General features: G+C 35.8%; 1 protein-coding gene across 1 annotated transcript in view; it reads left to right on the top strand.

Annotated features, from left to right (window-relative positions):
* LOC149210892 (uncharacterized) overlaps positions 1-26,481 on the top strand; it is a 44,730-nt gene that overhangs the window by 11,371 nt on the left and 6,878 nt on the right. The window contains 1 exon segment of the mRNA XM_089399130.1: positions 23,278-24,483. Within this exon segment, the coding sequence (XP_089255256.1) occupies positions 23,278-24,483 (1,206 nt within the window).

Genomic DNA, 26,481 nt, shown 5'->3' on the forward strand with positions numbered 1-26,481 from the left:
TCTGAAAATCTTATATGTATTACCAAATAGGGTGGGCCAATAAAACCTTGCCTGGAGGATTTTATGTGTAGTAGATTTCCAACTATAATGTCCACCACATAACTTCTCATGATAATCTTTAATGGTCTCTGTAAATTCATGCTCTGTTAAACATAACAGCAAAGTTCCCACAAGATCCTTCCAATACAATATGCCCTCAACAATCACATATGGCTGCGCTTTGATATTTAATGCTCTATATTTTGTTCTATCCAAAGATTGAGGACAAGAGAGAAAACAAAAATAATGGACTATGTGCTTGTACCATTCTGAACATAAAAACTTATATCTGATCTTCATACATGGACTTGATTTTTCTTCACCTTCTTCAATTATCTCCTCATTTGCAGGTGTCAGCAAGTTGATTCCCAATGCTTGAAAACTTGACTCTGTCAACATCTTGGAAAATCCCTGCCCTTTCACCATCTTTGTGGGCTTTATGTCTAGGTCATGCTCTTGGATCTTAGCTATCCATTTCCCTATTTTTCGTTCCACATCACTCTAGACTAAGACATATTTTACTGCAGAATTTGGCACATAAGCAATGATTTGTGACTGCAGCACATAAGTCCTGAAAGACATTAGGGCTTTTACCAAAGCATATACCTGTTTTTCAAGAATATTGTACTTTGTTCAGCATTTCTTAGAATCTTGCTAAAGAAAGCAATTGGATGCTCCTTTTCTTCATCATTTTTTTGTAACAAAACAACAGCTATTGAATTAGGTGATGCAAATGGAAAAACTTGAAAAGGCTTTTGATAATAAGGGCTAATTAGAACTAGAGCTGCTTGTAATGCTTCTTTAATCCTAGAAAATGACTCTCTGGCTTCCTTGGTCCAATGCACTTCATTTTCCTTCTTCAAAATATTGGTAATTTATTTTACAATTTCAGCATAATTGGCCGCAAATCTCCTTAAAAAGTTTATTTTTCCCAGAAATTTTTGAACGTCTTTCTTACTCTTGGGCAAGGGTATTTTTTGCACAACTTGCACCCTTGCTGGATCTATCTTCACTCCATCTCTAGAAACAATGTGCCCCAGCAGTTTGCCCTCTTTTAGAGCAAAAATAGACTTCTTAGGATTCAAGGAAAGCCCAAATCTTCTACATTTCTCAAAAGTATTTTTAAGATGGTCCAGATGCTCCTCATCAGACTTAGAGAAAACAATGATGTCATCCAAGTATATCACTACAAACTAATCCCCTACAAATGCAATGTCCATTGCCCTTTGAAATGTTGCACCTGTGTTCATCAACCTAAAAGGCATTCGAGCATACATAAAGGTTCCCCAAGGAGTTGTGAATGCAGTCTTTTTATGATCTTCTTTGTCAACAACCACCTGGTTATACCCAAAGAACCCATCCAGCATGGACATTCTGAATGATCTTGTTACCTTCTGCAGCACATGATCCATTTTAGGTAACAGATAGTTATCTTTTAAGGAAGCCCTGTTGAGGTTTCTAAAGTCCACACATAGCCTTATTTCTCCATTTTTCTTCCTTACAGGCACTAAATTGGCTGCCCAGTCAGAGTACCTGAGTGGAACTATTATCTTGGCATCAAGCAGCCTTTTGACTTCTTTCTCAATCAATGGTAAAAGCATAGGGTTTATCTGTCTAATTTTATGCTTAAATGGTTTAATCCCCTCTTTCATGGGAATTTTGTGTTGAATAATACTTACATCATATGTTTTGAGATCCTCATAGGACCAAGCAAAAACATCAATATAGTCCTTGAAAAGCTTAATATATCTCTCCTTGTAATTAGGTGGAACTCCATTAAATAATTTGACTAACTTGGGCTCCTCCTAGGTTCCAATATTGTGATCTTGAATCTGCTCATCCTGTGGAATTTTCTCTGAACTAACTGATACATCATTGGAGTTAAAAAGTCTTTCAAGAGGGACAAGTCCCCTTGGCAGAGTATTATCTTTCAATTGAATAATTTTTTGATTAACTATAGATTTTTTCAAACCACTTACTTCTGCACCTTCTGTTGCTTCATCTTCATCTTGATCAATCTTTGTGCCCTGAAAATCTTCAATCATAGTCAAGAATTCCTTAATCTGTTGATCATCCTCAAATATCTGCCAATGTTTTATATTATCAGGAACAAAAGGCCTGTGCCTCATTTCAACCTCATATCTTAGCTTTGGATTAATAGGAGGCCTAAAAGTACGAGTAGCCACAGCCAAAGAGTCTGCTAATCTGTTTCCATCTCTTGGAATGAACTGAATGTTGAAAGCTTCAAAGAAGTTCTCAACTAAATCCCACACTTCATTTCTGTATGCCCTAAGCCTAGGGTGTTTTCTCTGATAGTGGTTCTTTATTTGCTTTATAATTAGCTCTGAATCTCCAAAAACAGAAATTGACTGGACTCCCATTTGTTTTGCTGTTTGCAGAGCAATGATCAAGGATTCATATTCTGCCACATTATTTGTTGCTTCGAACTCCAATTTAAAAGAAAAAGGGAACATATTACCTCCAGGTGTGATTATAAGGAAACCAACACCTGTTCCTTCTTTAGAATAGGCTCCATCAAAGAAGCACTTCCACACCCCTTTTATTTACATCTTTGTATTTACATTGGCTGAAGTTAGCTGCCTCTGATTATCTTCAGCCAACTCTGCATTGTCATGCAACACAAAGCAAGAAAAGCCATCTTTCTTTTGGCTATATATAGGTGAATTACTTGCTCCGTTCTTTGTGATTGTCTTTACAAATCTAGTTTCTATGTACAACCTCCTTTCTTCTCCACCAAAAATTGGTATGACAACATAAGTAAAATCTAGTTTCAAAACACCACCCAATTTAGCTCCCCATGACCTAGATAGCAACATTCCAAACCTAGCAGGGATACCTGCTACCACTGGACCCATTACCAAGCTTCTAGTTGGGATCTGGGCTAGTGATACCACCATATCTTTAATGACCCCCAGACACTTGACTTTATTTGAATCAAAATAATACAAGTCTCTGTAAGGTTTAGTAACTTGTAGGTTTAGTTGTTTCAACACTAATAATGGCATAAGGTTATGTGAAGCTCCTGAATCAAACATACAATTATGCAAGACGAAATCATGAATCAATAAAGAAATGTAGAAAGGAGGTGTTGAAGAATCTACCTCCTCCACATGTGGACCAAAAAACACTACTGGTTTATCTTCTTACAGATTCACAGTGTCAGTTATATTTACATTCTCTTTTAGATTGATAAACTCCACAATCTCTCTCTAACAAACTAATGTTTTGACCAACTCTGTAAGGGGCACTTGAATTTTGATTTTTTCTAACTCTTTAGTAAGACTAGACACATGAACCTATTTAGTATTCCTTTCATTTTCATCTTCACTTCTCTTCATCACTGAAACCTCTTATAGAATGGAAACAAGTTTTTCTAAAGGAAGTTTTTCACTTCTATCTTGAGAAGACTCACCTTGCAGTATTTGAGTCTTGCTATTTGTATTCTCCTGTTGCTTTCCTTTATTCAATTGTTTTGTAGGCTGTGGTTCTTATGGAGTTTCCTTCTGTAAGGTAGCTGGAACTTGCTACTCACCTTCATTTTCTTGAACTCTAGATATTTTCCTTGATCTCAAGTCATATTTCTTATGTAATTCTGCCTGCATAAAATCAGAAAAATACTTCCAATACTCATCAATTTCATTTTCATCATAAATGGCATATGTTTCAGCATATTCATATTCTTCTCCGTCAACACCTAGTTCATCTTCATCTACTGCATACAATGTGGAAATCTGATCATCATGGTCCCTGGAATGCTCTGGTACTTCATCAGGATTTGCCTCTAAATACAATGGTGCTTGAACCTGATCTTGGTCTTTTCTCTCCTTCTGCAAGATTTGCAGAGGTTGTCTTCTATATTGAGGATTAAAGTTTCTGTTCTATTGTGCTTGCCTCTGAGAATTCTTACTCTCCAATTCCAATTTAATCAATTTACTAGACAAAGTTTTAGTTACATTATTCATATCCTCTAATGTTTGACTTTGAGAGGATTCCACTTTAGCCTTTCCTTTATCTTGGATAGGCTGTGTCTCTGGTGCTTTACCTGCAGCCACCAGATTTGCTTCTATTTCTAATGCATTAGTTTAGATCTGATCAAGGGTTGTGGATCTTCTCTCCCTCAATGTGAATCCAAAATCTGACTCAAAAGCCCCTGCAAAAGTTATTTTTTCACCAGCATGAGGGGGCTTAATCTCCACTGGAAGACCATTGTACAATTTATTGAACCTTCTGATGAATTCAATAACACTTTCATCAGATTTCTTATTAATATCATTAAACTCTGTGAGTGAATACCCATGGTCTCTTTTCTCTCCCCATCTCTGGGTGAACAGGCGCTCCATCTCTTCCCATGTAGGAATAGAGTTATTAGGAATCCCTTTAAACCATTTTCTTACTTCTCCATCCAAGGATTGCATAAAAAGTCATGAAACAACATTTATTGCTACACTAGAAATCTTTTTAGCCTCTTGGGTGGGTGTTAGAATACATGTTCTCCACCATTTAAAGCATCTAGATTGAGCAAGGGCAATGTGGGTTTTAATTCTTTAACTATGATAATTTATTCTTTTGAAGCGCATTATGCAGTTTAGGGTAAAGAGACTTCAAAGGACATGCCATTTGAGTTCTATAATATCGGTTACACTCCATGTTAAGATCCAGTGAAGTCACATAAGTTCGATAGAACTAGGTTGATAAACGGGTCACTGTCTAGACAAGGAGGAGGCCTTGAAATGCCCAGGTTACTAAGCATTTCTAGATATAAAAGGCACCATCAGAATTTCTAGATGGGTTGTGGTCCATCTGTAAACTAGTAGAATACTTAGTTAGGCTAATAGTCCAGCGATTGGTCAATAAAAAATTGTGTTGCTTATACCAAGCTTGACTTGCTTAGTGGCCTGCATGCTGCATTTCCCTGTTTTTCAATGAGATGTGGTCTAGCTGTAGACTGGCAGAATTGTCAGTTAGACTATGGTCTAGAAGTACATTAGAGAAAGTTTCTGATCATGATTGATGAGTTCAACAATTAATGCTTCCAACACCAAGGTACATAGAAGGATTGGTGCTAATGATTAGTGGCTTGTCATTGCCATTGATAGAGTGTACCTTGTGAACTTCAATGGTGAGTTGTACTTAAATGGACTAACCTGGTTCGATGTCTTCAACTGAGGTTTCTTTGCACTTTTGTAGTTTTCTTTGGAATGCCTCCTTTTTGTTTTGTTTTTGACTCTTGAGGTTGTATAAAATATTTTTGTTTCATTCATTGAATGCCCAAACTCCATATATATCGAGTACTTGCTCCCATTATAGGATACAGTAATAGTAATGATTGTCATAACTTGTCTTAGCATCTTTTTTAATTAGACACCTTGATTGACTAGTTTTTGTTGCCCAAATTGTTCTAGTTGTCCAAATTGTAGTAGCTGAGACAACTATTATCTCTGCATCTATCTGTTGTGAACTTGCTGCAATCAGCTTGATCAACAAGCTTTCATGGGTATCGGTTGGGGACCATTCCATTCTTTTAGTCATAAGTTATTTTATTTACGGCCAAGGCAGGTCGGTTCAATAACATCTCCAGATGTTCATCAACGCGAGCTGGTTTAGTCTTTGCGCACACATCCCAAGCCCTGATTATGATAATTTGGTTGACATGATTGAGGCCATAAAATCTAATATACAATTAATTGAAGTTATTTTGAATGAAAAATACACCCAGAAATTTGCATAAAATGTAATAGCATTTGAAGAAATGGTTAATGTGATGCATTCAGCCTAAAAGTACATATGTATACATAGCATACGTCATAACTCTGTTTCAGACCTGTAGAAGGATGAACCAGCTTCAACATATGAGGTGACACAAAATTTAATGTGTAGGAGTCTGATGTAATGCATCCATATTTTGGATGCACATTTTGAATACTGTTGTCATCACCTTGGCATCTGATAAAAGGAAGCATGCTCTCAGCAGAAGATTTCGACATCACTGTTAACTTCAGACTGTTAAAGGAGCACTACCACAGGAAGCTACAGTGCCTCGGACCTGTAATGGTGGTCTGGAACCTCTGCAGTAGCATCTAAAGCCTGCGGTCATGGGAATCAAATAGACTGGGCCGAATTTTCAGAGCAGTTTTGCATTAAGGGTACTGCTAATTTGTTTGGCAAGGTGTGTGTATATATATACACCCATACTTGTTTGGCGCTGGAAAAATTTAAGTGGGCCAACCCATGTAGTAGGGTCGACTCTTGGAGACAAATTTTAATATAAACGCTACACCATTTTGTGTTGGCCGACCCTTTCGGTTGAGCATTGTTTGGTTTGAAGTTCTGATATTTTGACGTGGTTGTTTGGAGCCGTCACTGTATGCAGGGGTTTAATGGTCTTGATCATAAATTTGGGGGCAGCGTTTACTTGGAAGTACATTTGAAGACAGAGCAAACCCATCGGAGGCTTGGGGTCTGATCATGCAGTTTTGAGGCCCACTTGCCTATCTTTGGGAGGGATCTTTGAAAGTATTGTGGCTGTGCTTTGAAATGTCAGAAAATTATTGGTAAATTTGGAAGGTTGAATTTCCTCTTTTGAGGATTTCTCTAGCTTGAAAGGGGTCCATGGAGCATAATGAGATGGTTGGCTTATGTTGGGAAGTTTTATCATAGTTCTAAGTTTTTGTGATATGAATTCACTTGGAAAGTTACCTTGCATGACTTGTGGGGGAACTCTATTCAAGATGAGGATGTGGATTAACATTGATGGTATCTTTTGGAGCATTCTTGAGCACATTGGACCACATTGTTTTGGAAGGTCATACCCTTATGGGCTTGTCAGCCCACTTTGGAGGGTTTTATCATTGTTTTGAAGACCAATTGAAGGATTATTGTGCAATGAAGGGCCTTTGGAGGTATTGAAATGTTAACAATCATGAAATCCTACCAACTATAAATTATGTAACCACTCTCAAACATCCTTAAACAATTAATGGTAATGTTAAAAATTTAAGTAAAATAACACTCGGATCTCTAGAAAATGCGCAACGACCTTTATAGGAGCGCAATGACCAGGCTAAACATGTAGTGACCCTGTTGAACACGTCCTCTCACTCTGTTTTTCCCAACTTCACCTTAAAATTGCCAATTTTCTTTTGCTAAGGAGTTGTGAGAGTGCTAGAGTGCAAATGAGGCTTTCATGAGTGCCTTGAGAGGCTTTATACTTGAATTGACTTTAATTTATGAGTTTGCATACCCACTTTCTAAAGTTCTTTGTCATTTTTCAAATTCTCACTTTAATGCCTTTTTTACTTTCTGACCCTTTTTTGCTCTTGATAGGTGGATGATGCTTTGATTGAACTGATTTCTTCAATGGTTTCATTTCTTGCAGCAAGGAGACATGCTTGGGCAGCATTGGGAACATTTATTACATATAATGACTTAAATTACATCAAAAAATATAAGCAAACTAAAATACTTTGTTTTCATATCAAAAACATGTTTTTGAGATGAAAATTACATCAGTGACAAAAGATATTTATACAATCATTATGACTTATTGACAATTACTCTTTGTTTATTGGTCATCCTCATACCTTTGCTGCCCTTTATTTACATTTGAAATCATGCTTTTGACCTTGGAAATGAACCCTAAAACCTAATGGAAAGACAACTACCTTGACACTTATAGTAACATATTTGAAACCTCAACTGAATGAGAAGAAGAATATTGCCATCAATGACAAAGGGGGAAATTGTTAATCTAGGTTGTCATTGATGTCAATATAGCAGTGTTTGTGATGGCAAATTCTTTGATACATGATTTCCCATTGGTGCCCATTGATCATAATTATCATAGTGATGAAAGGTTGATATATGATGATATGATGAGATGGAGGACCCAAGTGGATTGAATAGCAGGAGGTCAATTGAACAGCAATTGAACAACAAATGACACATGAGGTCAATTGAACAAAAATTGAACAACAAATGACGCAGGAGGTCAATTGAACAAAAAATGACATAGGAGGTCAATGGAAAACCATCAGTGGACCATTTTAACATGACCTAATGGAATGATTAAAAATTCAGTATGAGACACCTAAAATGAAAATGCAAAGAGCAAATTTGATCCCTAATGGAAGTATGCATATACTGACACTAACATAACATTTTGTTTGTCATCTTCTTCTCAGACATATGAGGGAACATATGGTCCTTTACGGAATCCAAAATCATCCATACTTGGCCTTCAATTCCTTTTTATTATGGGTTATCAATTCCTGCAAATCTATGGGAAAAGTCACAATGTCCGAGACAATATCCAAAAGATTATTCTCTTTTAGCAAGAGTGTAACTTTCAACCTTCCATACTAAAAAATTCGAGACACCATCCAATTTTCCCTCAAACCTAATGCCAACCAATGTCGTTTCTAAGAAATTAGTTTGAAATACTCTAATTGTTAGTACTTTCCAACAATTGATCTACCATTGTAAATCTTTGAAAATCTCAATTAGAAAAGTTTGTTCTAATATCATGTGAAAATTTCAAGCCCTGAGTGACTAGTGTCCCTATGATCTCATTATTAATGCCAAAATTAAATTCCATACCATAACATGAATCACACAATAGCTAGAAATTAAATGGCAAAAGCATACAAATTAATCAAATACACGATAATTACTCCTTCAAATCAAGTTTTCATTCACTCAAAAAGCTTATTAGAAACCTCCACACATCCTCCAATGAAAACAACACTACATAGATGCCAAATAACACCCTAAACTGAGCTTGTACAACCTGCTCGAAAAGGTTCAGAGTACTAAAAACAACCAGAAACTACAGAAAACTACTATACAACTTATGAAACAACCTGTACAGAGACGTCCATACAACTGTACATAACTATCCCATACAACTGTATGGCACTATTCAACACCTGTACTAATTTTTTGCTGCCTAGATTCACCTCTACTTGAATGCCTCGTTTGTGTTGAAAAACCTCTACCTTGCCCCGTCTCTATACTTTTAGTAAAGAATCTGTTTTTAAGATTACTCATTTGCTAAATATATCAAGTGAATTACAAAATATAATTAGTTTTCAAGGATACTTTTAAAAAATATCTCAAAATTTCTTCACATTTTTACACTCCTGTCCAAACACTAGCCAAACTATAATTCTCAACATGTTCCTCCTCTCCACTTCTATGTTCTCTTCTTCTTGAGGAAGTGAAAATGAATTCCCTTCTAAAACAATAGTAAGCTTAAAATCCCTTTTGATTCAAAATACAACCCCAAACCTTGTGCAAGGACTATTTATTCCCATATCATAGACTGCCCACCCACAACAATAGACCTACCTCCATCACAAGAGCAATATATCTTTGACAACAACCACTTCTAAACCAATTACAAGTCCATTTTATACAATGAACTAAAATGTTAAACAATTAATTATAGTCAACAAACTACTTACAACATCAACAATATATCAATCATAGTCCATGCCTACCAAACCACTAGAGTGCAATCTGAATAGACTGCCCACCAGCAAAAATATACCTATCTCCTTCACAAAAAATAGACACTTATAGATTGCCCACCAAAAAGAATATACCTGTCCCCTTGAAAAAAATAGACACTTATAGACAATTACCAGTTAATTGACCGATATATGTTTACCCTCTCCTATTGTGGCAATCTAGTTCCATTAATACATTAATCATAGTGAAATTGTGACATTAGCATGAATCATTTCTTCACAAGACTGAAAATTCAAGATTGTACTACAATACCAAATTCTTCATGTGCAATAGAAAATGCTTCTCTTTCAAATAGCTCTTCTAGTGTTTGAGAAGAGCCTCTCCTGCCTCAACATTTATATCTATCATCTATCTTATGTAAATAGCTTACTCACATCAACAATTTCCTTCAATTGAGACGCAATTGCAGTTTCTATAGGGCAGCCCAAAGACAGATTTATGTTATCCACCAACCCTCTAGTAATTTATTGTTCACCCATTTCTTTCCAGAATTGAATTGCACACGCATTTTATGAAGTTATCCCCCTGCTTAGGAACAAAATTTTAATATGGTGGAACAATAGAGCTTCATTGTAATTTGTCTTCATGGGTGGATGCCCCTATTGCTTGGAACATGTTATCTAGGAGTTGGGCCACCAATTTGGGGGGTACATTACAAATGGATCTATATTATGCTACGATCACTATATGTGATGGAACTGTTGTCACTCTTTATGAGGTGCCTCCTCATAAATACCATGTAGAAGATTTTGAAGAGTATGTGAATGAGATTTACTATGAATAAGAAATTGGGAACCAAGTGATCTTAGTAAAATCGATTGCACCTCATGAGGAGATCCATGAAGATAAGGAATGTGACAAAGTATGGAAGATGAATTTTGATGGAGCTCAATCCTAGTTGGGTGTTGGAGTGGGGATTGCATTCACATCTGCTGAAGAGGATGAAAAGTCATTTTCATATCGCCCAAAGTTCGAATGTACAAGTAACATAGTTGAGTATGAAGCATAGTTCATTGGTCTTGAACAGTCTTGAATTGGCCCTACACATGGGAATAATGTCTGCAAATGATCGATGACCAATATATTATAGTCTTGTAGATTAAAAGATAGTTCACCACAAAAAATGAAAGATTCAAAATGTATAGAAATGCAATATGGGATAACATTAAGATTTTATAAGAATTTGAAATTAGGGCAATGCATAGAGAATATAATACCAAGGTTGATTTGTTGGCAGTGTAAGATCCCACTTTAGGACTATATGAGCAATTTATCACTTGCGATTGCAAGATGTAGATTATATTCAAGGCCTTGGTTCCTAATAACCAATAACATTGACAAATTTTCCATGATGATTATTAGATTATGATGTTCCTAAAAAATATGCTAGAATTTGAAGGGAGTTACATCAATTGGTAAGGTGAGAATGACATTAACGATTATGATATAGAAGAACTTCCCAAAAACAAGATTCCTTAGAGTGTTGTTCCTTTAGAAGGCATGTTCACTGGACATGACATGTATAAGAAACCACTAAGTGAGGATTGACTTGATGACATTTCTGAGATAAATATTGGATCTAAAAAGAATGCATAGATTGTTAAATTTAGCAAGGGTACTTCCCTTGAATAAAGGAAGAAAACTAAAAATTTGATTAAGGAATAATGGGATATATTTTCCTAGTCATGATATAAGGGAATACAAAGGAGATATTATTCAACACAGATTTTTTCTTAAAGGAAGCCAAATAGTTTAAACAGAAGCTAAGAAATATCAATCCCAAACTTTCCCCCTCATTCATGAGGAGCTACAAAAGATGCTTTCTATAAAGATTATTGCACCCTCTAGGCACTCTTCATGGGTGTCAAACTTGGTGGTTGTGAGAAAGAAACATGGAGTGCCTGGATTTTAGGAATTTTAACCAGCTTTCACCTGAAGATAATTATCCCCTATTGAATATGGAGCAATTGCTACACAGAGTTTTGGGAGCAAAGATGTTTCCTATGTTGAATGGTTTTGCTAGATACAACCAATTTTTGGTCAAGAAAGAAGATTGGCATAACAGAACCTTCATGACACCATGGGTTACGTTTTAATACCTTAATATGCCCTTTGGATTACTTAATGTTGGATACATCTCCCGTGCATCTCCCATAGGGAAATGGATTTGCATTTAGAGGCCTAATTGGTAAATCAATTGAGAACTATTAAGATGATCTTTGAATGTTTTCAAAGGATTGAAATTCCTATGCAGGTCACTTGAGGCAAGTTTTTGAGAGGTGTCATAGATACCAAATTTCATTAAGGCCTAAGAAGCCTCTATGTTCCACACCAATGTGACTTTTCATGGAAGAATGCATCCTTGAGACAAACTCCAGCAGTTTGTGGTAGAATCGTAGACTTCCTCATAAGCACATTCTTCCATTTCTCTTTACCTCAAGCTACAGGAATCCTCTGTTTCAAGGTTACAACTTTCTAATTCCACTAAGGAACCTGGATTGGGGAAGCTCTAATCCAATGATTCTTGAAATATTCATAGTTATGATAGTATTTGCAGGTTCAATTGGTCAAATGCAATTGTAAATTGTGAATTGACACTGCGATGTAATATTGATGGTTTTGAATGCTTGAGATATCCACTAGTTCACTAGCAATAGGTCCTCAAATGGTTCTTCATCCTCTTTGGGTCTCCTCTTTTGCATGACTAAGCAATAAGAACAGGGGCTGAATCTAATGAGAAGTGTAACCTATGAAGGAGATTCAAAATTTTGGCCAGGGACGTTGCATTAAACACAAGCAGGTGAAAATCTAATACACCACCTACATGAACTCCCTTGTCCTCCACATCCATTGATTCCTGCCTATACAGACAACCTCTTTCTCCATAAAATAGAAAACATTACGGGGCATACCTTTCTATGCTGGTTAACTACTGGTTAAGTGGCGGAAGCATGCTGCTGGTTAAGCTGGCTGGTCTTTGAAGAGCAGAGGTGCGAAGGCTGGTTGGCCTTTGAAGAGCAGAGGCGTGAAGGCTCTGCTCAGGTAAGGTCTTGCATCGACAACCGAATCAAGTGCTGAGAAACTCGATAGCTGTCCTGCTAGGGTTCAAACGAGCAGAAAGGCTTAGGGTTGCAGGTGGGTTGCAGAGGCTCAACTCCAAAATAACTCTTTCCCTCTGTTGTGATGTGTAGCTCGAATCAAGTGCTGAAAAATGTGTGAAAAACTCGATAGCTGTCCTGCTAGGGTTCAAACGAGCAGAAAGGCATTGCAGGTGGGTTGTAGAGGCTCGACTCCAAATAACTATTTCCCTCCGTTGTGATGTGTAGCCCTAATCAAGTGCTGACAAACTCGATAGTTGTCTTGCTAGGGTTCAAACGAGCAGAAAGGCGTTGCAGGTGGGTTGCAGAGGCTAGACTTCAAAATAACTCTTTCCCTCCGCTGTCATGTGTAGCCCAATTTTTAGCCCGATTGTTTCCCTAAGATTGGTGTATTTTTCCCTCCTCTTGGCCAAAAAAATGTATAAAAAATACCTTATGTTATATATTGTTGTATGGTATATTAAACTCCTTTAGGCCCTCATTATAACCCCAATATTTTATTTTTTGATTTTTCCATTTTTGATGCCCCAATATGAACGCACGTGATATAATATTGGTTTTTCAGTGACGCTCCCGTGGGTTAGTATAGATAAATATAGACTTTTGTAACACATCTAAGGTTGCATTATGTTCATTACTCTTATTTGAAGAGACCGTTTAAGTAAATTTGTTTGGTTTTGACAATTTTTTATCTATCTATACTACAATTGTTATTGTCAAGCAAGTAGATGTTGTTTGTGTTCTCTCTCTTTCATTGGCACAGAGTGATTCAAATTATTTGTTCTTAGGCCTAGGAGTCAATTCTTATTCTAGGCTCAAACATCTTTCTTCTCTCCGAATACAAAGAATTCATAAAAGTTCATTAATTCATTGGAACTTTTGTTATGTGGCTAATACATGCAGAGTGTAAATGGTAGACATGAAATTATGAAGCTACGCTCTGCAAAATATGGACTATAGGTTTGTGTGAATAGATCTATTTTTAAATTTTCTATTTAGATGATATAGTGAAAATGTGTGTAGTGACTCTGATCGAACACTCACATGTGAAGTTTTTTTATTGATTGGACTATAAATACAATCCAATATCTGTAGGTTTAAAAGTTTCAATTCTGATTATATAATGTAGAGCAATCTGGCTAGAGATGCTTGTGAGCCTAGTGTTATATTGAAATGAGCATCTCTTTCTCACGTTTCCTTTTTGTCCAATTTTCTTTTGTTTCTCATTATTGGCAAGGAGCTGAGTGATTTTTTTACTTGATCTAGTGTATGAGGGAGTTCATTGATGCATTTTCTATGCTTCTTGAGTGCAAAGGGTTTCTTTTCCTTCATTTTCTCTTTTCATATTTGTCATTGATTGATTCCTATCCCACCTTGGTACTTTTTCCATTTCTCAAATGTCATATAGTAAAGCTTAGGATGTGGAGGAAGCAAGAAGGGGAAGGATACCATCATTACTATACCATTGTTCTAGGACATTTACGTTAATGCAACTTTTTTCTTAAATTTAATCTTCTACTACTATAGAAACTCAAATTTTGATTGTATTTAATTGTTCATATATTTCTCTTGATTATTTCCTTCCACATTTACCTGCTCCTCCTATCAGCATTCCTTTGCACCTCTCGGTGCAATTGCTAGTAATACTAATATTTATAATTTTATTTTTCAAATTAATTGACTTGCCGTGAGTGTGGGGTGAATGAGCCAACAACTTAATCTATATATGATAAATATTTTTTTGTGTAATTACAATGCGTTAACCATTTCATTGTGCATTTATTCCATTGTCATCAACTGGTCGTTGTAGCCGTGTACCTTGAATTGAATTCCATGCCTCGAGCTCTCTGCTAGATGGCGCCGAGACAACGACAGATGTTAGACGTAACACAGGACATAGGCTTCCCGCTGCATGTTTTCCAACGAGAATGAATATCTATATCCGTCTCTGTAAAAGGAGACAAAGAAGTGGGTCCAAACAGTACTTAAGTATGTGAAGTGAATATGCAATCAAGATAAAGGTCATCATTTTTCCTCTAGTAGAAAGTAACTAATAATAGTATTAATTTCAAGCATAATACTAATAACGGATAACTAGTAATAGTATTAATTTCAAGCATAATATTAATATGAAGTATTTCTTTTGATTAGTAAATTGCAATAGTATTGATTTTAGGATTTTAAATTTGATAATTTTTTTAATAAGTAAATGGCATTAGTTTTTTCTTTTGTCTAGTTTTTAGTTTTTAAATTCCTACATATTATTTTTAAAATTTGTTATACAACATTAAGGTTGATTTAGAAGAAGTAAATCTTGATTGTTCGTTTGAGGTTTGTATTTTTATATTTTATATTATACATAATGTTCCACACTTTATTATTTACATAGACTTTTGATACATGTTACCATTCATATATAAAATATATGTTATTATAAATTTAAATAAGTTTAAATGTGGTTATGCTAGTTTCTATTAAAATTCTCATTCTTAATATCGAATATAAATCAATGATTATTTACTTTAATTAAAGATGGATAAATCAATGATTATTTACTTTAGTTAAAGAGAAGATTCCTTGTCTCGAGAAGAAGATAGGTAGTTATTTATTGCTTCATTCCGAGTCAAGGAAGTGGTTATTTCTTGCTCTCTTTTCAGGTTAGTCAAAAGTCAATGTTTTCCTCCCTTAAAGCGAAAGAAAGTAATTATTTCTTATCCCGAATCAAAGTTGTGAAGATCTAAGTGCGGTGCAAAAGATAAAATGGAAGAAGTTTCCAAGTGAGGAGCAAAAGAAAAAGTAAAGAGAAGCCAATTGTGCTTTGGGGTTTCTTAACGCTAAGTTATGAAATAATCTCATTTTCTAGAGGGATATGCCCACACCGTTTTTCTAGGTTCTCTTTTCCTTTAAGCTTTGATAAACAATAATTTTAATTCCTTTCTTAATCTTGCTACGGTTAAAATCACGTACGTAGAGGTCCTTATCGTTCTGGTCCCCATTGATATTTTCTCTTTTTCCTTTAATCTTTGATATGGATAATTATCCCCATAGCGATATCATAAATCGTTATCACTACGAATTTTGTAGCTACCACACATACAACTCATCCATTTCAAACGGTAAGTTAAGGTACGTCATTTTCTAAATTTTTACCATAGAATTCTATAAAAAACTAAAATGAAAATTGTTGGAAAAACATTTCTCCTCCTCATTTCATAAAATTGCAAATACCATTAGTTGGCGGGGGCGGGGAATACATTCATATTCATATCTTGTCATGTTCATATCATATTCAGAAGGCCACATACTTCCAAAACATATTAACTATTACATTGTTATTATGAGCCTACAATGGCTTGTCAAAAGTGCTTAAAGGATAATTGGATACAAACGCAATCATGGTTGTCACACAAGAACCAACCGTCATGCAATCCAATAAAGATATACTTTGCAACAAAAAATCAAATTATCATTATGCAAAGTTCAAAGATCAAAATAGAATGCAACAACAAAATATGGTTGTAACACAAGAACCAACCATGTTGCAATTCAAGTAAAACACTTTGCAGAAGTATGAAGTTATCAAATGATATCATGCAAAGTTAAGCCAAAGCAAGGATCAAAAGAATTAATGTAATATATATTGCATGAGGAGATTCAATAGCTTCAGTTGGAGGGTATGTTGGGTCTTGAATTGTCATTCATTTTCATTACACTTTCACTATTATATCCATTATATCACCTCCATTTCACCTCCATTTCACTACCATGTCACTACATTCATCTCACTTTCATTATCATTGGATCACATTTATGTTTTTCCAAACTTTATTAATTCTTAGCCTTTTTAAGTGAATTTGTGGTTAAAAATTAGAAAATAATGTGCATAAGATTATACCTAACAAGTGGGATGAGATTGTTGACATGTGTAGGTCAAAAGGAGGTTTCTAGAGGACCTTTATGTGGCACCCTAAGGCCAAATTCGAATTTGAGTGGAGAGGATCATGGGATCATGAGGATATGTGTCACATTTCCTATTTGTATTGAAACTCTAAGAAGACATGTGTCTTATCATTTCCTATTTTGATTAGGACTCTAGAGGTAGAGGGAGAGATTCATGGACTCTCATTAATGAGATGACTTCTCATCTTTTTGTATAAATAGGAGATCTCTCTCCTTCATTTGGTAGCTTTTTAGTGTTAGAAAGCTTGGAGCTTAGAGCTTGGTAGCTTTTTAGCTTGGAGTTTTTGGAAAGCTTTTGGTAGCTTTGGAAGCTTTGGAGAGCTTTGTAAACTTTTGCAATTTTGAAGAATTTTAATGAAGCTTTGATGTTCTCAACATGGAAGGAGATGTGAAGTAGATGTCATGGAGCATATTAGAATGTAAGGTAGAGTAGATTTTATTTTGTAGTTTTGCTTTGATTTCATTCAAGTATGTCATTTTATTGTTTTCAAGTTTAATAGTTTATATTTTCCATTCATGCAATTTTAATTCATGCAAGTGTATTCAACCGGTTGATTGTAGATTTATCTAACTGTGTAATCTATGCTTAGCAAAATAGTCCAAGAAAGTATTTTCCAATTGGTGCTTGGAGCATTAGAGCACACAGTAGATTAGTTTTCCTTTACATGTTTTTATATTTGCTTATTAGAGTAGTCACTCATTACATAAATAGATGTTTCCAAAGCCTTTCGTTGATGGTTTATCCTCAAACTAAATGGTGAAATGTTGAGTTTATGGATGATATTTCTTGTTGTTTAATGCCTTTTTCTTCTTAGTGTAGTCACTCATGATATAAACAAATATTTCTAGAGCCTTTCGTTGATGATTAATCCTCAAACTAAATGGCGAAATGTTGTGTTTATGAATGAGATTTCTTGTTGTTCATTAGTTTAGAGTTAAATAGCTTAATGCCATTTTCTTATCAATTTAGTAACTTATGATTTAAATAGATATTTCCAAAAGCCCTTCGTCGATGGTTGAACCTAAGATATTCCAATGAAATTTGATTAGATGTAGAATAGCCTCGTCCTTGTTTCCATCTATGAATTTGGGCAAATTAGTTTGCCAATCTATGCAAGGAATTCGATTTGGAAAACTAGGAAGGAGCTAGATATTAGAAGCCATGGTGTAATTTGAGTATTTGTCAGTGTGGTATAGAGGATATAGTGAGGAAGAAACTAATGAGCATAAATAAACATGATTTCATTTGCTTAGGAAGACAAAACACATAACTATGAAAACTAGATAACAGAGCTTGAAAAACGAGAATTCTGAGTATTTTATCACAAGGCATTCATAGAAAGAAGAGATATAATGTATATAAAGATGTTTAGACCATGAGCAAACAAAATGAATGAAGTACAAGCACCATGAACTCACTGGGCTAGAGTTCCTTGAAAATAGTTGCAACCTGTATCTGTATTAGCTGAAAGATTATTACAATGCAAGTCTCCTTCACAAAAATTTCAACCTCTTCTCCTGAGGAGAAATGATACATATATACTCTCCTAGACCACTTGTGCACCTTCAGGACTCGAATTCCTTGGTGGAGGAACTACTCCAAGATTCTCTTAATCAATAGGTGAGAGTGAGAAGGTGCAACTCGAACACCTCATGAAGAGTTTGTTTAGGAGTTTTCTTATTTTATGAGGCCTAATAAACATAAAATACAACCTATGATGTACATTTATTCATGCCTACATCACCTAACCTCGTAACTTGTGCCATTACATAGAGAATCTTGACTTTGACCAAGTCAGACTAGAAACAAGAAATTTTACACAATGAAATTTTCCAAATTAAAACACAGAAAGTGCAGAAGTGCAGCGCCAAATTTAAGATGATTTTGAGGTGCCTTCCAGGGGTCAAAATGTAAATATGAGAGAACGGTCAACTAGCACTTCATGTCTAGTTTCTAAAATAGTTTGAATTTCTGAATTTGGAGCATGGGAAGACCTTCCAAAATCCATTCTCCCAAGGTCACTAGAGAAGCACAGCGCCTATCAAAAAATGGTCCAAAATGCTAGTTTTTTGCCACTTTTTTGCACTTTTCTCCAAAACTAAGCCACCTTTGCAAAATATGGGCAAATGGATTCTTAGAGGATGTCAAGAACTTTCCAAAAATGTATACCTTTCCTCAAATGGAGGCCTGAGGAAAAAGCGCAGTGCCTTCTGGAGCAGCTGAATTTCTGAACTTAGACCAAAATTTTTCAAAAAACTCAAAATGATCAGAATTTGCTCAAAATTGGAGGGAAGGTGTAAAAATAGGTTTTCTATAGCTTCATGGATACTTCAACAAGAATCTCCAAGTTTCCCTCACCCTTTTGATGTTTTTTGGCCTCCTTGAGCTTATTTTCAAGTTGTTTCACTTTGACATTGGTGATCATGTTTTGAGCTTGATAGTGATGTGCCATGTGTATGAGAATTTGATTGTCTATGTTTTCCTTCCCCAGGAACTTCTCTAAGTGTTCATTCACCATTTTAAGCCAATATTCTTTATCTTGATGAACCTCTAGGGAGATCCTATCTTCTAGGTCAAGATCCTCATTAAGTAGAATTTGTTCTTGTTCCTCTTGCAAAGATTTCTTGAGGCCTCTTGTTCTTGGTCTTTTCCTTTTCCCTTTCACCTGTGATGCTTCAGGCTCGCTTGATGTCACGATCTCCTTACCTTTGCCAATTTGTTGCATTAACTTGGCTTTTTCCTTTTCTAGTATCAACTCCTTGGCTTTGAGTTGAATGTTTTCCTGTTCAAGGAATGATATAGCATACTTTTCCCTTTCCAAATTGATCACCAGCTCCTTGATTTGGTAGTCCTTGTCCTTGATAGTTTGTCTCATGATTGAAGTCTGATCTTCTGCCTCTAAATCTATAAGCTCAAACTCATGCTCAACTGTCTCTTTATCCTTTGTTATCGATCCCTGTTTTGTTGATGAAGAAGGCTTGGACCCTTTCTCTTTGTGAGAAGAAAAAACAAGCCTCTACCCTTTCTTATACACTTTGGTCACCTCAAGTTTGGGTAGATGAGTCTTCTCCACTGATTTGCTAGAGGACCCCACCTCCATGTTAAAGAAAAATAAACTGTGAGGTATGAATGGAAATGAAGTGATGTGAAGGTGGTTTTTGACAAATTGATAGAGGAGGTTTGAAAACGGTGGAAATGAACTTTGGAAGTTGATGAAAATGAGTGAAGAAACAGTGGAAGAGTGATCTGCTTGCAAGGAGGAAAAACAAGGTTTGTAATGAAAAATGCCTAAAAACCTCTAGGAATGAGCTAGGGTTTTACTTTTTGAGAGGTAAAACTTTGTTTTGAGGTGAATTGAATGGTTAAAATGGTTTATTAAACATGTATGTAGGTGTAGGAAACCATTTTACATGTTTTAGAAACTAAAAACTAAAGATGGCCATTTTCACCCTATCATTTCCCATGCAAATTTCACTACAAACCCTAACTTGAAGAATCATTTACATGAGATGAATTTGGAAAAGCAAAAGAGGGATAATGATGGTGTAATTACTTGTCCCTTGGCTTGTATGTCAATAAAATCAAGCTTTCAAGTGAAAAATTGAGATTTAGGAGAGTTTTGAAGGATTTATGAGCACTCTGTCCTATGCATAGCGCAGTGCTCCTACACGCAGCTCAGTTCATAGAAGCACAATGCCATCTTCCAAACCACTTTTGGAGGCCTTAAACTGCTCCAAATTGAGAGCTTGATAGCTCGTTGGAAAGCACTTGAAGTCTTCTATAAGATGAACACCTAAAGCATGTAATGTGGACACTCCATGAAGGAGAAAAATTGATTTTCCCAAGGTCGCTCCAAAAACTCAAGGTTTCTCTGACAAAAGAGAAGCTCCAACTTGTAGAGCACTTTTGGATGCATTTCACTAATCCAAATCATGATCTGAAGGTACCATTGGAAAGCTTAGGATGTTTGCTACACAATAGAGTCCTTAAGAACTACCAACACCTGCTCCAAACCCCTGAAAATTTGTCTTTAATTCAAGCTATCCAGAAGTGAATTAACTCTCCCATAGAACATGTATTCTGGGAATTTATTTCAAATCATAACACCTGTGCATAAACTGAAGGAGGGTTTTGTGCCTTGGACTATAATGGACAAAAACCTCTTTCACTTTTGTAAAATTATTCTCCATTTTGTCAAAAACATATTTTGAAGAAAACACGTCCCTATGAGGAATGATGAGGCGAGGAAGTGTACTGCAACATTGTCTTATTTGAAATTAGATATTAGCTTTACCTTTATTTTTCTTTCCCTAAGTTGATAACTCCCTTTACCCACTTAATCACATTATGGACATACTTTTGGCAACATATGGTATCGTGATGACACATGAAGTGAAACCCTAGACCATGACCTAAAATGAGGAATTTAACGATTTCATGAACCAAGACACTTAAATGAAGATATGATACCTCGAAGAAGACAATGAACATGATGAGTGATGAAGACCATGAGTAAGTGAAGGGAGCAACAGTGACCTAGACACGATAACCAGTGACCAAATTTTTATTTGAAGATTCACTGAAATGACAAAAATTTGACTTGACACCCTAAAAACACCTTGTAAGAGCATATTTGATCATTGGTGACAGGCTAAACTGACTGACACTAACAAAGACAATCTTAGTTGGGGATATATTGCAATGAATCAATTTTTGTGCTCCCAGTATTAAATATGTTGTGTCCATTGAGAAAGGTTCCAGATTTTAATAATTTGAATCCTATGTGGTTTGGTTGGTGAGGTTAGTATAGATAAATACAGACTTTTGTAACACATCTAAGGTTGCATTGTGTTCATTATTCTTATTTGAAGAGACCTTTTTAGTCAATTTGTTTGGTTTTGATAATTTTTTATCTATCTATACTGCAATTGTTATTATCAACCAAGTAGATGTTTTTTGTGTTCTCTCTCTTTCATTGGCACAAAGTGCTTCGAAGTATTTGTTCTTAGGCCTAGGAGTCAATTCTTATTCCATGCTCAGACATCTTGCTTCTCTCCGAATACAAAGAATTCATAAAAGTTCATTAATTCATTGGAACTTTTGTTATGTGGCTAATACATGCAAAGTGTAAATGGTAGACGTGAAATTACGAAGCTACGCTCTGCAAAATATGGACTATAGGTTTGTGTGAATAGATCTATTTTTAAATTTTATGTTTAGATGATATAGGGAAAATGTTTGTAGTGATTGTGATCGAACACTCACATATGAAGTTTTTTATTAATTGGACTATAAATAAATTCAATATCTGCAGGTTTAAATGTTTCAATTCTGATTATATAATGTAGCGCAATCTGTCTAGAGATGCTTGTGAGCCTAGTGTTATATTGAAATGGGATTAGTTTTTTTTAGTTTTTAAATTCCTGCATATTATTTTTAAAATTTGTTGTACAACATTAAGGTTGATTTAGAAGAAGTAAATCTTAATTGTTTATTTGAGGTTTGTATTTTTATATTTTATACATTACGTTCACACTTTATTATTTACAAAAACTTTTGATACATGTTACCATTCATTTATAAAATATATGTTATTATAAATTTAAATGTGGTTGTGCTAGTTTCTATTAAAATTCATATTTTTAATATGAAATATAAATCAATGATTAATGATTATTTGCTTTAGTTAAAGAGAAGATTCCTCGTCTCGAGAAGATAAGGTAGTTATTTATTGCTTCATTCCGAGTCAAGGAAGTGGTTATTTATTGCTCTCTTTTTCAAGTTTGTGAAAAGGCAATGTTTTCCTCCCTTCAAGCGAAAGAAAGTAATTATTTCTTCCTTTCATTCCGAGTCAAAGTTGTGAAGGTTAAACGAATAATGATATGGCCTTAAAAAAACAAAAAAATCCAAGTTCGGTGCAAAAGAAAAAGCTAAAGAAAGTAATTATTTCTTCCTTTCGGAATCCAAGTTCGGTGCAAAAGAAAAAGCTAAAGAAAGTAATTATTTCTTCCTTTCATTCCGAGTCAAAGTTGTGAAGGTTAAACGAATAATGATATGGCCTTAAAAATAAAAAATAAATAAAAAAATCCAAGTGCGGTGCAAAAGAAAAAGTAAAGAGAAGCCAATTGTGCTTTGGGTCTTTTAACGCTAAGTTATGAAATAATGTCATTTTCTAGAGGGATATGCCCACACCGTTTTTCTAGGTTCTCTTTTTCTTTAAGCTTTGATAAACAATAATTTTAATTCCTTTCTTAATCTTGCTATGGTTAAAATCACGTACGTAGAGGCCCCTTATCGTTCTGGTCCCCATTGATATTTTCTCTTTTTTCTTTAATCTTTGATATGGATAATTATCCCCATAGCCATATCATAAATCGTTATCACTACGAATTTTCAAAGATAGTTACTTGTTTTCTTTAGGCTTTAATCTGGATTAATTATAATTACACTCCACACAATGCTATGCTGATATGAAATGGGAAATTTTTCATTTTGTGTAAAACAACCTATCGGATATAAGAAGATCAGATTCTTTCCTTTCCCCAAAGAAATCGCTTATTCCCTAGGCACGTCACCCTGTTACACTTGACGACTAAGGTAAGATTATTCTTTCTTACTGGATGAGCTCAGGACACATTGGATATCAAAAATATCAGAATATATTCCTTCCTTCCTCCTCCTGGATTACCTCTTAACTTAAACCAAGGAGTTCACTCAAAACCCAAGACGTCGCAGGCCTGCTTGAAAAAAATAGAAGAGATTGGAAGGAGGGAGAGTGAGTTTGCGGAAAGAAACATGGCAGGAACAGCTGCAGCTGCTATTGTTGGTACTCTTATAGAAGAATTGACTTCAATGGTCTCTGCATATTTGTTAGAAGAGGCGTTGCTAGTTAGTAGTTTCCGAGAGGATTTTGACTCCCTATGTAACGAGCTTGAGTCCATTAAATCCTTGTTAAAGGACGCTATATTGTCCAGCTGGCTTGAGAAACTTGAGGATTTTCTGGACGACGCTGTTGACATAGTGGAGGAATGCGGAGAAGCTCGGAGCTTGTGGAACCCGATATTCCGCCGTAGGATGGGCGGCAAGATCAAGAAGTTAAATGAGAGATTAATAAAGATACATGTGAGTACCAAGTACATTAAATATGCTGTCTTTGTATATGATCTGAATGCCCGTGTTGAATCACAAAGATCGATTGCAAATAATCAGCCTTCTGTGGGCATGGAAGATGACATTAAAAAGATTACTGATTTGATATTGAAGGAAGACGGCCCTCAGGTGATTGCCGTTGTGGGCATGGGAGGCCAAGGCAAAACTCTTCTGGTCCAAACTGTCTTTAACCAGGAGAGAGTTGATCAACATTTTGACCATCGTTTTTGGGTGGTAGTATCTCAGAAATTGGATCTTGAGAATGTGCTCAAGCAAATGGGAAAGACTCTGAAACGTGAGGATATCAGCAAGGAAAAGATTAAGGAGCTCTTTGGTGATTTAGAAGGAAAACGGTGTCTGTTTGTTTTCGATGATGTGTGGGATAGAGATGCTCTAATTCAGCTACTTAAACATATTAATGTTTGGCCAATCCAAAGCAATTATAAGATTGTCATCACCACCCGTCATAGAAAAGTTGCAACAGATTTGCAAGCTCCGCTTGATATCCATGAGATGGAGAATTTATCTGCAAAAGACAGCTGGGAGTTGTTCTGCATTCATGCATTCCCGGACTGCCCAGACCACCTTCCTCCACCGGAGCTGACAGAAGGCACCATCCTTGCTATTTTAGCAAAATGTGGTGGGTTGCCGTTGGCTATCAAAACAATAGGCGCATCTATGGCAAGAGTACGGAGGCTGTTGAAATTATAATTTCAACTGCAGTGAACAGAACAGTAGCAGCTACTTTATTCATTTGCCCTGATCCGGTGCCCCACATTTTTTCCCGATCTTTTAAATCACCGCCATTACCATCTTTTCACTCTTTAATTATTTTTGTGTTTCCAGAAGGAAGAAGATCAGATCCAGCGCTACACCATTACTTTTCAACAACCATATTAATGAGCAGAACGACTGAAAGAGAAAAGAACCAGCCTCGAGCCGACGTAGCATTTATCAGTCATAGATTTCATCACCACCGACTCAAGAAATACAACAAAAGATCAAATATGTTAATCATGAGCAGCAGAGACTTCATCAGCAAGTTAAAGCGGTGAAGACCCTTTCCCGCACTATAAAATGCAGACACAGCAGTGTAGAAAAACATAGATAGATTGAAAGTCCTTTTGTAACACACAGCAGTGTAGAACAAGAGAGTTTTTTTTTGTATTGCACAGCAGTGCTGAAATTTTCTGAGATAGTTGTTTTGTGGAACTGAAGCGTTCCTGTTGTAATCCCTCTGTCAAGAGGAAGATGCTCTTTAGCATAATATTTTGTGAAGATCCCTCTACGTGAGGAAGACTTATTTTATCAGTTAGTTTATCGTTCATAAATAGAAGTTTCTTTTTGCCTGTTGCTGTTACACCGTAACTCAAAAAATACTTGACGTAAAAAATTTACGTTGCTGCAACACCACGAACAGCGTTGCTGCAACACAAGTTACAGCAACTGAAAAAAACTGTGTTGCTGCAACACCGTTTCCAGAGAACGAATTTTTCTGTTTTTCTGAGTTAAAAACAGAGTATTTTTCTGTGTGAAAAACAGAGTATTATTTTGATCAGTTTTTGATCCTGAGACAAAGTAGAGTATTATTTTATGCTCTGTTCTTGTGTTTTTGAATTATCAGAAAACAGAGTATTGCTCTCTGTTCATATTTTTGTTGTTTCGGAATTTATCAGAAAATTCTAAACAGTGGAAACAGAGGATTTTTCCACTGTATTTTGTTTGGAATAACCAGAAATTCCCGACATGGTATCAGAGCTTGTCCAGGCTCTTTGAAGACATCAAAGAAGCTGAAAGAAGATTTGTTGCTGCAGCAAATTATCTAGCAGAGCGAAAACGCTGTCAAGGTATTTTTCAGATTAGTTTTTTTGTGTAGCTGCTGAAGACAATTAAGTGATTTTTTTTACAGTCAAGTATTGTAAGAATGGCCAGCACCAGCGTGGGTATGTTTAATACCCAGCTCCCACAGTTCAATGGGAAAAATTATGACTACTGGGCAATAACCATGAGAGCCGTGTTTGCCTCACAAGATTTATGGGAACTTGTTGAATATGGATTTGAAGAACCAGCAAATGAAGAAGAGTTTATTGGATTAACTCAGGCAGAGAAAGAGCTGTTGAAGAGCAATAAGAAGAAGGACTCAAAAGCCTTTGTACTTTTATATCAAGCAGTGCATGAGAGAGTGTTTCCGAGGATAGCAGCAGCCAAGACATCCAGAGAAGCATGGCAAACTCTCAAGACAACCTATCAAGGCATGGAGAAAGTGAAGACAGCAAAACTATAGTTGCTGAGGAAAGATTTTGAGAACCTGCGTATGAAGGAGTCAGACAATATTGACTCATTCTTCACACAAGCAATTGGTTTGGTCACACAGATAAGGTCTCATGGAGAAACTCTTGAAGAAAGGAGGATTGTGGAGAAACTATTGAGGTGCCTACCCTCAAAGTTTGATGTGATTGTCACCACCATAGAAGAGACAAAGGATCTCTCAAATTTTTCAGTTGATGAACTTCATGCATCACTGATAACGCATGAGCAGAGGTTGAGTAGAAATGAAAACTCATCTCTAGAGCAAGCATTCAAGACCCAGATGTCATTTGGAAGAGGAAGAGGTCAAGGCAGAGGAAACAAGAGAGGAAGAGGCAGAACCCAATACAGAGGCGGAAGAAACAGTCCAGCAAACGT

The sequence above is a fragment of the Pinus tabuliformis genome, chromosome 1_2 (genome assembly GCF_031772625.1).
Source record: "Pinus tabuliformis cultivar Carrire ecotype Pingquan chromosome 1_2, CPIR1, whole genome shotgun sequence".
Classification (NCBI taxonomy): Eukaryota; Viridiplantae; Streptophyta; class Pinopsida; order Pinales; family Pinaceae; genus Pinus; species Pinus tabuliformis.